Source organism: Coregonus lavaretus, assembly GCF_964263955.1.
Source record: "Coregonus lavaretus genome assembly, chromosome: 2".
NCBI lineage: Eukaryota > Metazoa > Chordata > Actinopteri > Salmoniformes > Salmonidae > Coregonus > Coregonus lavaretus.
The window spans coordinates 38,704,792-38,721,444 of NC_139989.1; the positions used below are offsets into that span (position 1 = coordinate 38,704,792).

General features: G+C 50.8%; 1 protein-coding gene across 1 annotated transcript in view; it reads right to left on the reverse strand.

The window, feature by feature from the left end:
- Positions 1-16,653, reverse strand: part of LOC311145754 (synaptic vesicle membrane protein VAT-1 homolog) — a 46,088-nt gene that overhangs the window by 4,537 nt on the left and 24,898 nt on the right. The window contains exons 3-5 of the mRNA XM_084182041.1: positions 13,250-13,420; positions 11,800-11,889; positions 70-311 (exon numbers count right to left, since the gene is read on the reverse strand). Coding sequence (XP_084038167.1) covers positions 70-311; positions 11,800-11,889; positions 13,250-13,420 — 503 coding nt within the window. The remainder of the gene's footprint in view (positions 1-69; positions 312-11,799; positions 11,890-13,249; positions 13,421-16,653) is intronic.

Consider the following 16,653-nt stretch of genomic DNA (forward strand, 5'->3'; position numbering starts at 1 on the left):
CACACACGCATACACACAAACGCACACACACACAGACCCCCCCCCCCCCACACACACACACACACCCACCTGTTCGAGGTGATAGGTGGAGTCGATGCGTGGTTTGATCTTGCCCTGCCTGTAGAGGTCCAGGATGGTGGTCATGGCCTGCTGGATGACCTCCACTTCTCCATCCAGGTAGCCCAGGTGGAAGCCACACACTGACTTGTTGTTCTGGATCAGGCTGAGTGTGTGGATGGAGAACTGGTGGTACCAGGTCTTAGCCACCGCCAGAAGGTTCTTCTTCTGACCAGCTAGCATGTTAGCCGCACCTGTAAGGGGAGAAAGCACAAAGGGTTAAAGGGTGTTAATGTGTTAAAACGGGTTGCCTGTACTTGTGTGTGTGTGTGTGTGTGTGTGTGTGTGTGTGTGTGTGTGTGTGTGTGTGTGTGTGTGTGTGTGTGTGTGTGTGCGCGAATGGGGAAGGGGACCTGGGGTAGGTTTTATTCTCAGTGTAGGGTCAGTTTGGGTCTGTGTATAATTGATTCACTGATCAGCCATTGTTCTCTAGTCCACTTCATTTACTGTCTCATTAACTGCCCCAACTCCCTCTTTCTCCCTCTACCTCCCCTCTCTGCCCTCAACTTTTTTCACCGGGTCCCTCTCTTTTATCTCCCTTTTACATTATCTTTTCAGTATGTCCCATTTTCAGTGTCATTTTCTCGAAGGACAGTTCTACTGCCAGGCTGAGGTCCTGGCAGGTACCACATAGCCTACAATCCTCACCCACTCACTCACTCCTCTCTTCCTATTTTCTTTCTCCATTCTGCCTCTCTTCCTTTATGCTCTCAGTCTCTTTCCCATTCCCTCTATCATTTCTGTCCTCGTTTCGCCCTCCCAGCCACACTTTCCCATTCCCTCTATCATCTCTGTCCTCGTTTCTCCCTCCCAACCACACTTTCCCATTCTCTCCATCATCTCTATCCTCGTTTCGCCCTCCCAGCCATACTTTGCCATTCCCTCTATCATCTCTGTCCTCGTTTCAACCTCCAACCCACACTTTCCCATTCCCTCTATAATCTCTGTCCTCGTTTCGCCCTCCCAGCAACACTTTCCCATTCCCTCTATCATCTCTGTCCTCGTTTCGCCCTCCCAGCCACACTTTCCCATTCCCTCTATCATCTCTGTCCTCGTTTCACACTCCCAGCCACACTTTCCCACTCCCTCTATCATCTCTGTCCTCGTTTCGCCCTCCCAGCCACACTTTCCCACTTCCTCTATCATCTCTGTCCTTGTTTCTCCCTCCCAACCACACTTTCCCATTCTCTCCATCATCTCTGTCCTCGTTTCGCCCTCCCAGCCACACTTTCCCACTCCTTCTATCATCTCTGTCCTCGTGTCGCCCTCCCAGCCACACTTTCCCATTCCCTCTATCATCTCTGTCCTCGTTTCGCCCTCCCAGCCACACTTTCCCATTCCCTCTATCATCTCTGTCCTCGTTTCGCCCTCCTAGACACTCTTTCCCATTCCCTCTATCAACTCTGTCCTCGTTTCGACCTCCAAGCCACTTTCCCATTCCCTCTATCATCTCTGTCCTCTTTTCGCCCTCCCAGGCAATCTTTCCCATTCCCTCTATCATCTCTGTCCTCGTTTCGCCCTCCCAGCAACACTTTCCCATTCCCTCTATCATCTCTGTCCTCGTTTCGCCCTCCCAGCCACACTTTCCCATTCCCTCTATCATCTCTGTCCTCGTTTCACACTCCCAGCCACACTTTCCCACTCCCTCTATCATCTCTGTCCTCGTTTCGCCCTCCCAGCCATACTTTCCCACTTCCTCTATCATCTCTGTCCTTGTTTCTCCCTCCCAACCACACTTTCCCATTCTCTCCATCATCTCTGTCCTCGTTTCGCCCTCCCAGCCACACTTTCCCACTCCTTCTATCATCTCTGTCCTCGTTTCGCCCTCCCAGCCACACTTTCCCATTCCCTCTATCATCTCTGTCCTCGTTTCGCCCTCCCAGCCACACTTTCCCATTCCCTCTATCATCTCTGTCCTCGTTTCGCCCTCCTAGACACTCTTTCCCATTCCCTCTATCAACTCTGTCCTCGTTTCGACCTCCAAGCCACTTTCCCATTCCCTCTATCATCTCTGTCCTCGTTTCGCCCTCCCAGGCAATCTTTCCCATTCCCTCTATCATCTCTGTCCTCGTTTCGCCCTCCCAGCCACACTTTCCCATTCCCTCTATCATCTCTGTCCGCGATTCGCCCTCCCAGCCACACTTTCCCACTCCCTCTATCATCTCTGTCCTCGTTTCGCCCTCCCAGCCACACTTTCCCATTCCCTCTATCATCTCTGTCCTCGTTTCACACTCCCAGCCACACTTTCCCACTCCCTCTATCATCTCTGTCCTCATTTCGCCCTCCCAGCCACACTTTCCCATTCCCTCTATCATCTCTGTCCTCGTTTCACACTCCCAGCCACACTTTCCCACTCCCTCTATCATCTCTGTCCTCGTTTCGCCCTCCCAGCCACACTTTCCCACTTCCTCTATCATCTCTGTCCTTGTTTCTCCCTCCCAACCACACTTTCCCATTCTCTCCATCATCTCTGTCCTCGTTTCGCCCTCCCAGCCACACTTACCCACTCCTTCTATCATCTCTGTCCTCGTTTCGCCCTCCCAGCCACACTTTCCCATTCCCTCTATCATCTCTGTCCTCGTTTCGCCCTCCCAGCCACACTTTCCCATTCCCTCTATCATCTCTGTCCTCGTTTCGCCCTCCTAGACATACTTTCCCATTCCCTCTATCAACTCTGTCCTCGTTTCGACCTCCAAGCCACTTTCCCATTCCCTCTATCATCTCTGTCCTCATTTCGCCCTCCCAGGCAATCTTTCCCATTCCCTCTATCATCTCTGTCCTCGTTTCGCCCTCCCAGCAACACTTTCCCATTCCCTCTATCATCTCTGTCCTCGTTTCACACTCCCAGCCACACTTTCCCACTCCCTCTATCATCTCTGTCCTCGTTTCGCCCTCCCAGCCATACTTTCCCACTTCCTCTATCATCTCTGTCCTTGTTTCTCCCTCCCAACCACACTTTCCCATTCTCTCCATCATCTCTGTCCTCGTTTCGCCCTCCCAGCCACACTTTCCCACTCCTTCTATCATCTCTGTCCTCGTTTCGCCCTCCCAGCCACACTTTCCCATTCCCTCTATCATCTCTGTCCTCGTTTCGCCCTCCCAGGCAATCTTTCCCATTCCCTCTATCATCTCTGTCCTCGTTTCGCCCTCCCAGCCACACTTTCCCATTCCCTCTATCATCTCTGTCCGCGATTTGCCCTCCCAGCCACACTTTCCCACTCCCTCTATCATCTCTGTCCTCGTTTCGCCCTCCCAGCCACACTTTCCCATTCCCTCTATCATCTCTGTCCTCGTTTCACACTCCCAGCCACACTTTCCCACTCCCTCTATCATCTCTGTCCTCGTTTCGCCCTCCCAGCCACACTTCCCCACTTCCTCTATCATCTCTGTCCTTGTTTCTCCCTCCCAACCACACTTTCCTATTCTCTCCATCATCTCTGTCCTCGTTTCGCCCTCCCAGCCACACTTTCCCACTCCTTCTATCATCTCTGTCCTTGTTTCGCCCTCCCAGCCACACTTTCCCATTCCCTCTATCATCTCTGTCCTCGTTTCGCCCTCCCAGCCACACTTTCCCATTCCCTCTATCATCTCTGTCCTTGTTTCGCCCTCCTAGACACTCTTTCCCATTCCCTCTATCATCTCTGTCCTCGTTTCGCCCTCCCAGCCACACTTTCCCACTCCCTCTATCATCTCTGTCCTCGTTTCGCCCTCCCAGCCACATTTTCCCACTCCCTCTATCATCACTGTCCTCGTTTCGACCTCCCAGCCACACTTTCCCATTCCCTCTATCATCTCTGTCCTCGTTTCGCCCTCCCAGCCACACTTTCCCATTCCCTCTATCATCTCTGTCCTCGTTTCGCCCTCCTAGACACTCTTTCCCATTCCCTCTATCATCTCTGTCCTCGTTTCGCCCTCCCAGCCACACTTTCCCATTCCCTCTATCATCTCTGTCCTCGTTTCGCCCTCCTACACACTCTTTCCCATTCCCTCTATCAACTCTGTCCTCGTTTCGACCTCCAAGCCACTTTCCCATTCCCTCTATCATCTCTGTCCTCGTTTCGCCCTCCCAGGCAATCTTTCCCATTCCCTCTATCATCTCTGTCCTCGTTTCGCCCTCCCAGCCACACTTTCCCATTCCCTCTATCATCTCTGTCCGCGATTCGCCCTCCCAGCCACACTTTCCCACTCCCTCTATCATCTCTGTCCTCGTTTCGCCCTCCCAGCCACACTTTCCCATTCCCTCTATCATCTCTGTCCTCGTTTCACACTCCCAGCCACACTTTCCCACTCCCTCTATCATCTCTGTCCTCGTTTCGCCCTCCCAGCCACACTTTCCCATTCCCTCTATCATCTCTGTCCTCGTTTCACACTCCCAGCCACACTTTCCCACTCCCTCTATCATCTCTGTCCTCGTTTCGCCCTCCCAGCCACACTTTCCCACTTCCTCTATCATCTCTGTCCTTGTTTCTCCCTCCCAACCACACTTTCCCATTCTCTCCATCATCTCTGTCCTCGTTTCGCCCTCCCAGCCACACTTACCCACTCCTTCTATCATCTCTGTCCTCGTTTCGCCCTCCCAGCCACACTTTCCCATTCCCTCTATCATCTCTGTCCTCGTTTCGCCCTCCCAGCCACACTTTCCCATTCCCTCTATCATCTCTGTCCTCGTTTCGCCCTCCTAGACATACTTTCCCATTCCCTCTATCAACTCTGTCCTCGTTTCGACCTCCAAGCCACTTTCCCATTCCCTCTATCATCTCTGTCCTCGTTTCGCCCTCCCAGGCAATCTTTCCCATTCCCTCTATCATCTCTGTCCTCGTTTCGCCCTCCCAGCAACACTTTCCCATTCCCTCTATCATCTCTGTCCTCGTTTCACACTCCCAGCCACACTTTCCCACTCCCTCTATCATCTCTGTCCTCGTTTCGCCCTCCCAGCCATACTTTCCCACTTCCTCTATCATCTCTGTCCTTGTTTCTCCCTCCCAACCACACTTTCCCATTCTCTCCATCATCTCTGTCCTCGTTTCGCCCTCCCAGCCACACTTTCCCACTCCTTCTATCATCTCTGTCCTCGTTTCGCCCTCCCAGCCACACTTTCCCATTCCCTCTATCATCTCTGTCCTCGTTTCGCCCTCCCAGGCAATCTTTCCCATTCCCTCTATCATCTCTGTCCTCGTTTCGCCCTCCCAGCCACACTTTCCCATTCCCTCTATCATCTCTGTCCGCGATTCGCCCTCCCAGCCACACTTTCCCACTCCCTCTATCATCTCTGTCCTCGTTTCGCCCTCCCAGCCACACTTTCCCATTCCCTCTATCATCTCTGTCCTCGTTTCACACTCCCAGCCACACTTTCCCACTCCCTCTATCATCTCTGTCCTCGTTTCGCCCTCCCAGCCACACTTCCCCACTTCCTCTATCATCTCTGTCCTTGTTTCTCCCTCCCAACCACACTTTCCTATTCTCTCCATCATCTCTGTCCTCGTTTCGCCCTCCCAGCCACACTTTCCCACTCCTTCTATCATCTCTGTCCTCGTTTCGCCCTCCCAGCCACACTTTCCCATTCCCTCTATCATCTCTGTCCTCGTTTCGCCCTCCCAGCCACACTTTCCCATTCCCTCTATCATCTCTGTCCTTGTTTCGCCCTCCTAGACACTCTTTCCCATTCCCTCTATCATCTCTGTCCTCGTTTCGCCCTCCCAGCCACACTTTCCCACTCCCTCTATCATCTCTGTCCTCGTTTCGCCCTCCCAGCCACATTTTCCCACTCCCTCTATCATCACTGTCCTCGTTTCGACCTCCCAGCCACACTTTCCCATTCCCTCTATCATCTCTGTCCTCGTTTCGCCCTCCCAGCCACACTTTCCCATTCCCTCTATCATCTCTGTCCTCGTTTCGCCCTCCTAGACACTCTTTCCCATTCCCTCTATCATCTCTGTCCTCGTTTCGCCCTCCCAGCCACACTTTCCCACTCCCTCTATCATCTCTGTCCTCGTTTCGCCCTCCCAGCCACATTTTCCCACTCCCTCTATCATCACTGTCCTCGTTTCGACCTCCAAGCCACTTTCCCATTCCCTCTATCATCTCTGTCCTCATTTCGCCCTCCCAGGCAATCTTTCCCATTCCTTCTATCATCTCTGTCCTCGTTTCGCCCTCCCAGGCAATCTTTCCCATTCCCTCTATCATCTCTGTCCGCGATTCGCCCTCCCAGCCACACTTTCCCACTCCCTCTATCATCTCTGTCCTCGTTTCGCCCTCGCAGCTACACTTTCCCATTCCCTCTATCATCTCTGTCCTCGTTTCGCACTGCCAGCCACACTTGCCCATTCCCTCTATCATCTCTGTCCTCGTTTCGCCCTCCTAGACAAACGTTCCCATTCCCTCTATCATCTCTGTCCTCGTTTCGCCCTCCCAGCCACACTTTCCCACTCCCTCTATCATCTCTGTCCTCGTTTCGCCTTCCCAGCCACACTTTCCCATTCCCTCAATCATCTCTGTCCTCGTTTCTCCCTCCCAGCCACGCTTTCCCATTCCCTCCATCATCTCTGTCCTCGTTTCACCCTCCCAGCCACACTTTCCCATTCCCTCCATCATCTCTGTCCTCGTTTCGCTCTCCCAGCCACACTTTCCCATTCCCTCAATCCTCTCTGTCCTCGATTTGCCCTCCAATTCACACTTTCCCATTCCCTCTATCATCTCTGTCCTCGTTTCTCCCTCCCAACAGCAATTTCCAATTCCCTCAATCATCTCTGTCCTCGTTTCGCCCTCCCAGCCACACTTTCCCAGTCCCTCTATCATGTCTTTCCTCGTTCCGCCCTCCCAGCCATACTTTCCCATTCCCTCTATCATCTCTGTCCTCGATTCGCCCTCATATCCACACTTTCCCATTCCCTCTATCATCTCTGTCCTCGTTTCGCCCTCCCAGCCACACTTTCCCATTCCCTCAATCATCTCTGTCCTCGTTTCGCCCTCCCAGCCACACTTTCCCAGTCCCTCTATCATCTCTTTCCTCGTTCCGCCCTCCCAGCCATACTTTCCCATTCCCTCTATCATCTCTGTCCTCGTTTCTCCCTCCCAGCCACACTTTCCCATTCCCTCTATCATCTCTCTCCTCGTTTCGCCCTCCAATCTACACTTTCCCATTCCCTCTATCATCTCTGTCCTCGTTTCGCCCTCCAATCCACACTTTCCCATTCCCTCTATCATCTCTGTCCTCGTTTCACCCTCACAGCCACACTTTCCCATTCCCTCTATCATCTCTGTCCTCGTTCCGCCCTCCCAGCCATACTTTCCCATTCCCTCTATCATCTCTGTCCTCGTTCCGCCCTCCAATCCACACTTTCCCATTCCCTCTATCATCTCTCTCCGCGTTTCTCCCTCCCAGCCATACTTTCCCATACTCTCCATCATCTCTGTCCTCGTTTCTTCCTCCCAGCTACACTTTCCCATTCCCTCCATCATCTCTGTCCTCGTTTCGCCCTCCCAGCCACACTTTCCCACTCCCTCTATCATCTCTGTCCTCGTTTTACCCTCCCAGCCACACTTTCCCAGTCCCTCTATCATCTCATTCCTCGTTTCGCCCTCCCAGCCACACTTTCCCATTCCCTCTATCATCGCTGTCCTCGTTTCGCCCTCCCAGCCACACTTTCCCATTCCCTCTATCATCTCTGTCCTCGTTTCGCCCTCCCAGCCACAATTTCCCATTCCCTCTATAATCTCTGTCCTCATTTCGCTCTCCCAGCCACACTTTCCCATTCCCTCAATCATCTCTGTTCTTGTTTCTCCCTCCCAGCCATGCTTTCCCATTCCCTCTATCATCTCTTTCCTCGTTCCGCCCTCCCAGCCATACTTTCCCATTCCCTCTATCATCTCTGTCCTCGTTTCTCCCTCCCAGCCACACTTTCCCATTCCCTTTATCATCTCTGCCCTCGTTTCGCCTTCCCAGCCACACTTTCCCATTCCCTCTATCATCTCTCTCCTCGTTTCGCCCTCCAATCCACACTTTCCCATTCCCTCTATCATCTCTGTCCTCATTTCGCCCTCCCAGCCACACTTTCCCATTCCATCAATCATCTCTGTCCTCGTTTCTCCCTCCCAGCCACAATTTCCCATTACCTCTATCATCTCTGTCCTCGTTTCACCCTCACAGCCACACTTTTTCATTCCCTCTATCATCTCTGTCCTCGTTCCGCCCTCCCAGCCATACTTTCCCATTCCCTCTATCATCTCTGTCCTCGTTTCTCCCTCCCAGCCACACTTTCCCATTCCCTTTATCATCTCTGTCCTCGTTTCGCCTTCCCAGCCACACTTTCCCATTCCCTCTATCATCTCTCTCCTCATTTCGCCCTCCAATCCACACTTTCCCGTTCCCTCTATCATCTCTGTCCTCGTTTCGCCCTCCCAGCCACACTTTCCCATTCCCTCTATCATCTCTGTCCTCGTTTCGCCCTCCTAGACACTCTTTCCCATTCCCTCTATCATCTCTGTCCTCGTTTCGCCCTCCCAGCCACACTTTCCCACTCCCTCTATCATCTCTGTCCTCGTTTCGCCCTCCCAGCCACATTTTCCCACTCCCTCTATCATCACTGTCCTTGTTTCGACCTCCAAGCCACTTTCCCATTCCCTCTATCATCTCTGTCCTCGTTTCGCCCTCCCAGGCAATCTTTCCCATTCCCTCTATCATCTCTGTCCTCGTTTCGCCCTCCCAGGCAATCTTTCCCATTCCCTCTATCATCTCTGTCCGCGATTCGCCCTCCCAGCCACACTTTCCCACTCCCTCTATCATCTCTGTCCTCGTTTCGCCCTCGCAGCTACACTTTCCCATTCCCTCTATCATCTCTGTCCTCGTTTCGCACTGCCAGCCACACTTGCCCATTCCCTCTATCATCTCTGTCCTCGTTTCGCCCTCCTAGACAAACTTTCCCATTCCCTCTATCATCTCTGTCCTCGTTTCGCCTTCCCAGCCACACTTTCCCATTCCCTCAATCATCTCTGTCCTCGTTTCGCCCTCCCAGCCACGCTTTCCCATTCCCTCCATCATCTCTGTCCTCGTTTCACCCTCCCAGCCACACTTTCCCATTCCCTCCATCATCTCGGTCCTCGTTTCGCTCTCCCAGCCACACTTTCCCATTCCCTCTATCCTCTCTGTCCTCGATTTGCCCTCCAATTCACACTTTCCCATTCCCTCTATCATCTCTGTCCTCGTTTCTCCCTCCCAACCGCAATTTCCAATTCCCTCTATCATCTCTGTCCTCGTTTCGCCCTCCCAGCCACACTTTCCCAGTCCCTCTATCATGTCTTTCCTCGTTCCGTCCTCCCAGCCATACTTTCCCATTCCCTCTATCATCTCTGTCCTCGATTCGCCCTCATATCCACACTTTCCCATTCCCTCTATCATCTCTGTCCTCGTTTCGCCCTCCCAGCCACACTTTCCCATTCCCTCAATCATCTCTGTCCTCGTTTCGCCCTCCTAGCCACACTTTCCCAGTCCCTCTATCATCTCTTTCCTCGTTCCGCCCTCCCAGCCATACTTTCCCATTCCCTCTATCATCTCTGTCCTCGTTTCTCCCTCCCAGCCACACTTTCCCATTCCCTCTATCATCTCTCTCCTCGTTTCGCCCTCCAATCTACACTTTCCCATTCCCTCTATCATCTCTGTCCTCGTTTCGCCCTCCAATCCACACTTTCCCATTCCCTCTATCATCTCTGTCCTCGTTTCACCCTCACAGCCACACTTTCCCATTCCCTCTATCATCTCTGTCCTCGTTCCGCCCTCCCAGCCATACTTTCCCATTCCCTCTATCATCTCTGTCCTCGTTCCGCCCTCCAATCCACACTTTCCCATTCCCTCTATCATCTCTCTCCGCGTTTCTCCCTCCCAGCCATACTTTCCCATACTCTCCATCATCTCTGTCCTCGTTTCTTCCTCCCAGCTACACTTTCCCATTCCCTCCATCATCTCTGTCCTCGTTTCGCCCTCCCAGCCACACTTTCCCACTCCCTCTATCATCTCTGTCCTCGTTTTACCCTCCCAGCCACACTTTCCCAGTCCCTCTATCATCTCATTCCTCGTTTCGCCCTCCCAGCCACACTTTCCCATTCCCTCTATCATCGCTGTCCTCGTTTCGCCCTCCCAGCCACACTTTCCCATTCCCTCTATCATCTCTGTCCTCGTTTCGCCCTCCCAGCCACAATTTCCCATTCCCTCTATAATCTCTGTCCTCATTTCGCTCTCCCAGCCACACTTTCCCATTCCCTCAATCATCTCTGTTCTCGTTTCTCCCTCCCAGCCACGCTTTCCCATTCCCTCTATCATCTCTTTCCTTGTTCCGCCCTCCCAGCCATACTTTCCCATTCCCTCTATCATCTCTGTCCTCGTTTCTCCCTCCCAGCCACACTTTCCCATTCCCTTTATCATCTCTGTCCTCGTTTCGCCTTCCCAGCCACACTTTCCCATTCCCTCTATCATCTCTCTCCTCGTTTCGCCCTCCAATCCACACTTTCCCATTCCCTCTATCATCTCTGTCCTCATTTCGCCCTCCCAGCCACACTTTCCCATTCCATCAATCATCTCTGTCCTCGTTTCTCCCTCCCAGCCACAATTTCCCATTACCTCTATCATCTCTGTCCTCGTTTCACCCTCACAGCCACACTTTTTCATTCCCTCTATCATCTCTGTCCTCGTTCCGCCCTCCCAGCCATACTTTCCCATTCCCTCTATCATCTCTGTCCTCGTTTCTCCCTCCCAGCCACACTTTCCCATTCCCTTTATCATCTCTGTCCTCGTTTCGCCTTCCCAGCCACACTTTCCCATTCCCTCTATCATCTCTCTCCTCATTTCGCCCTCCAATCCACACTTTCCCGTTCCCTCTATCATCTCTGTCCTCGTTTCTCCCTACCAGCCATACTTTCCCATTCCCTCTATCATCTCTGTCCTCGTTTCGCCCTCCCAGCCACACTTTCCCCACATCCCCTTTCCTCCCTCAATCTCTATTCTCATAACCCTTTCTGCCCTCCTCTTTCTCCCTCTTTTCTCTTTCTCACTCTGTCTCATCCTCTCTCTTTCACTATCTCCCTCTCTCTCCTGTGGACGGGGACACAAAGCGTGCTCAGAGAGAGAGAGGAGAGGGAGCTGGAGAGGTATCCAGTCTGCTACATTCAGACATTCCAGGTTCTGTGCGGATAGAACGGCCATTGTTCCGCCATGCATACTTCTGAGAAACTGGAAGAGGAGCAGCAGGGAGGGAGGGGGAGGGTGGGCGGGGGGAGTGTTGGGGGATGGGGGGGTAGAGAAGGTTTGAGCGGGTGAATGGATCAGGGTGGGGGCACCATGCTGGGTAGTCTTTTTTGCAACATGCAGAAGGCAAGGCCCTGTTCTCCAGGCATGCCTCCCCAGCCCACTGTCCCATGCATGCCATGCCTGCTGCAAATTGGCATCATCACAGAGAGAGACTACAGAGACCTTCCCACGGACAACACACACACACACACACACACACACACACACACACACACTGAGGCCATGGACCTCTGTAGGGAAGCAGTGCGCCCAGGAAGTGCCTAATAATTCACAGCCCATTCTGTATGTTTTGTGCACACTGTGCTATTTGTGTTCTAAACCACTGGTATTGATACGTGTTGAAATAAACAAAGTATGATTGAGGTCTTTTGTCCTTCCTGTCTCACCGTAGGTGATGAGCTTGCCCATGGGCTTCAGCAGGTTGTAGGCCTTGTGGGTGTCTGAGCCTCCCAGAGGATCCAACACAATATCCAACCCTGGAGGAGAGAAGGGGAAAGACAGAGAGAGGTAGTCAGTACAGCTCAATGTTGCTTGGTTGGTATCATATTAGGAAGAAATCCTCCTACATCCCAGAATGCCAGTGGTGTAGAGGGAGGAGGGAAGGCCTTGCTATGTTTATGTAGAGCAGTCCATACATATGCCAAACAACGGGAGAGAACGCTGGAATTCTACTCATTTAAATGTCACTGATAAGGAATAAACATTCTCCTATCCTTGTCTGTTGGAGTTCCATTCCATTTCCAGGTAGTGATGTCTTGGAGAGAATGAATAACAAACTAAAGCTTGAGACCCAGGCTCATCCAGTTTCTCTGCTACGTATTAATTATCTTTGCTCATGCTGCCTCGCTCTTTCCTAATTATGTTTTTTTTTCAGTGAATGTGGGGCTCCTTAAAGTGGGTTAGTCCTCCTCTCCTCTCCTCGGTCCATTAGCTGATAGGCCCGTTGATTTCTCAAGGCTCTCAGCAGGACCCTGCCCTAAATGAGCCACAGTCACACAGACTGACAGACTGACAGCCTTCTCATCGATCCCTGCCGCTAATTTGACATGTTCTTCTGTCCAAAATGTCAGTTATCCCCCCCCCTCTCTCTTTCTCACTCTCTCTCTGTCTCTCTCTCTCTCCCTCTCTCTCTCTCCCCCTCTCTCTCCCTCTCTCTATCTCTCTCTCTCTCTCTCTGTCTCACTGAGGCTGCTGGGAGGGGTACTACCAAATTAGGTCCTAGTATAAAATCCTCCACCTTGCTTCTATGAACCCAGAGGTAAGTGAGTAAAGAGAGAGGAATTGGAGGACGTTCTGTTTCGGTGATGAGCGATGAATTTAATGTCTCCTAAGGCAGAAAGCGGGACGGATCTTAAGTGCCCTGGCCCTGGGGATATGATCCACACTGAGTCACAGGCTTCTCAAATACTTTGTCTGAGTGGAAAAGCACTTTTCTGTCTAGTGCTTATTATACTCCCAACCGTCTCAAATGCACCCCAGCTATCAGGGCTGAGAGTCGTGACACAGCGAAATGGACATATAAATCAGTTTGTTATCTTTAAATGGAAGACAAACACAGCTTTACGAACACAACACTGCAGCTACAGAGTATTCCTTAGGACCAACGGTTGCATGACTAAGGGCCCATTAGCCATCTCAGTATACTTATCTCATGGATCATATTGTGGATATTATGGGTCACATCATGCTTGTGTCCCAAATGGCGCCCTATTCCCTATGTAGTGAACTACTTTTGACTAGGGCCCATAAGGTGCACTATGTGGGTAATAGGGTGCCATTTGAGACGCAGGCCATCTCAGTGCTGTAAGATAGGTCAGATGACCCTTGACCTCTCACCTTTGGGGCTGATCTTGCGGACCTCCTCCACGTAGTCCCGTGTACGGTAGTCAATGCAGTGCGTGACTCCACCCTGGCTGATGGTCTCATGCTTACTGGCCGACGCCGTCCCGAACACGGTCACATCCTTCACTGTCTGACACAGCTGGGTGGCCGCGATGCCCACACCACCTGCAGAGAGAGAGAGATAGTTTGTTAGGAGAAAACGTACAGACAGTAGATTTTGCTGCAGGTTATCCTGGCCTGTTATAATGTAACAGAGACAATAGCTCCCACCATGTCATACACATACACCCTTGTAGATTACATTTCTCAATTGTTGCTTTTGTTGTGTATTATTTTCCATGTATAATTGTTTTTGTTGATATATTATTATTGTTGCTCAAACGTATTGTTCATTTACTGTGTGTAATACTTCATATACATTGCTTTGGCAACAGTGGCAACCACCCATTCATGCCAATAAAGCAGAGAGAGTGGATGGGGAAACTAAGAAGGGTGGTTAAGATGAGCTCAGCTGGAGATCAGACTTGTATATGTATCCCTTAGTTTTCTACCTAGTTGTTTCTCTAAACAGGGTAACTATGGGGAGAAAGTATAATACCGAATCAATTCTATCCAAGCTTCACTAATTTTTTACCTCAAGAGAGATACTCACTCAGGGAGACACCTCCAACTAAATTCAACTCAGCTGATATAAATATGTCTTGAGCCACCCATAAATCCCATTATATACATCCATTCTATTGCAGGGAAATGTGATTTGTTTTGTTTACTGTGACAGGCCAGGTCAGTCAATAAGAGGCTGGCTGTGTGTGGCTCAGGGGTAAGCAAGGAGAGCATTAAACACACATCACATGACCTCCTACCCGCTGCCCTGGGCAAAAAGGAACACCCACAAATAGACGTAGAGACACAAACATCCACAACTAGAGAAAGTAGCCATTGTACGTCAGATGACAATGGTTGACTTTAGCTTCATGCAAGATGACTGACTAAGAATCTAGGGTCATTTTAGTTGGGGTATTTGTTTTTGCTATGGGAGCAATGTGTGACATGGGGTCAAGAAAATAAGAAAACATAGTTTCGTAACTGTGCCAGTTGAAGCAAAACCTTCTCATATGGGAATAAATCTTTGAAACAATGAACAATGTATTGTCTATGATCACCTTTGTAGACAAAGTGGCAGTTGTGTGAGAGCATTTCTTTCTGTAGGTGTAACTTACATCAGCATGGCTGTTTGATGTAGTATTGGTGTGTGTATGATTCACTGTTTTTGAACATACTGTATGTGTGTGTGTGTGTGTGTGTGTCACTGTGTGTGTCTTAAACCAGGTCTCAATAGGTTACTGTTAAGTAGTGGGGCAGAACAGAGAGAACGGAGGGAGGCTGACTGGATGGAAGATGTGAACTGAACATGTCCCATAAAGGTTACTCATGCCTGACCAAGTAAAGGCCACATCTTATCTGAGGCCAGAGCCAATAGAGCAACACAAACAGAGCGTTCACAACATGGACATTTACATTCAAACAGACGCCTGTCTCAACACTGGCATATTTCAACTGCTGTGGTTGACTGTGGTTATCATCAGCAACATGTTGTGATGAAGTTGTGGTCCACTGCCTTGGTCACACTCACACTCACACACCATAAGCTTGAGTAGACAGAGACAAAAGTAACCAAGGAGAAGTTATACTTTAATCTATTGCAGTCGCTGGTTGCTAAGTCGTACAGGCAGACCTCCTCTCTCCTTTGTCACTTACAAAGAAAGCTAGAATGAGAACAATTCCCTCCTGGCTCTGCTCTGAAGAGACCTTGAGCCTATGGGAACTCAATAGACATTTCTCACTCACTATATTCAAGCCTGACAAGAAAAAAGAGAGAAGGTCTGCGTCCCAAATGACACCCTATTCCCTATGCAGTGCACTAGTTTTGATCAGGGCCAATATGGCTTTGGTCAAAAGTAGTGCACTATGTAGGGAAGAGGGTATCATTTGGAACGTAGCCAAGAACTTGATGAAATAACAAGAGCAACGGTGTTGCTGTTGGATGGCAGTGTCAGTGAGTCAGCCTGCCTCCTAACAGCTAGCACTATCTCTCCCTGTCTTTCTGTCCTCAGTGAGAAACCAAGTTTGCGTTGCCAAGGAAACCCAGGCCAAATTGGTGGCGACGACTGAGCAAAGGAGCCATTTTGTTTCATTGGCTGTTTTTCCTCCAGGCAAAACAGGAGGCATTTGGTGACAATCGGAAGCTCATCCGGGGATAATATGTGACAGATCAGCCAGTAACACCCTCCCAATAACCACATAACGACTTACCTAGAGCCAGCTGAGAGTAGATGAGTGTATGTAGCCTCCCATGTAGCTCAGTTGGTAGAGCATGGCGCTTGCAACGCCAGGGTTGTGGGTTCGTTTCCCACGGGGGGCCAGTATGAAAAATGTATGCACTCACTAACTGTAAGTCGCTCTGGATAAGAGCATCTGCTAAATGACTCAAATGTAATATATGTGGGTGTGAAGTTGGCGAGATGAGAAATTGCTTACCCTGAAGGATGCCAAAAAAGGAAAGCCTTTTTATATGCTTCCTCGCCACATGGACTTCTGCTCACAAATATACTTTGATATTGCAAACCAGTAATGTGTATGGTCAATATGAAGTGTTTAGACTGTTGGGGTAGGACATAGGAGTGCTGATATTTACAGTTGGTGCCTGCCTATATCTCCTGACCACTCTGTTCCACTCCTCTACCTGGAGGAGGAAGGGGGAACCTGTGTCTGGCTGGATCCCCCTGAGAACCAGAGAGCCAGGGCCAGTCTTCCGGTCTTGTGACTGAACCACCATCACAAGACCCAGGCCAGCACTGCCAAGAGCCCATCCCCCCCCCCCCCCCCCCCCCCCCCCCACATACACACACAGAGAGAGAGAGAAGCTGAGGTAGGAGGGCGACTGGTTGCAGGAACAGTCTGGATCGAAAGTCTGTTCATATCTGCTAATCTTCACAAATATGTGTTCAGATTAAACCGTTAACCCATCATTAACCCATTGTTTTGGTTCACATTGCTCTCTTGGTATTTCTCTCTTTCTCCCGCTCTCCCCTGCCAGTGCCCCCTCTCCATCTCTCTCTCATCTGCTGTAAATGTGGACTAGGGCAATCTGTCTCTCTTTCCATTCCTTGTCTTCCTTTTCTTTCTTCCCTTCATTCTCCTGGCAACGTGACGTGGGTTCGTCCCCTGAACACTAACCCGTCCCCTGAACACTAACCCGTCGCCTGAACACTAACCCGTCGCCTGAACACTAACACGTCCCCTGAACACCAACCCGTCGCCTGAACACTAACCCGTCGCCTGAACACTAACCCGTCGCCTGAACACTAACCCGTCCCCTGAACACTAACATGTCGCCT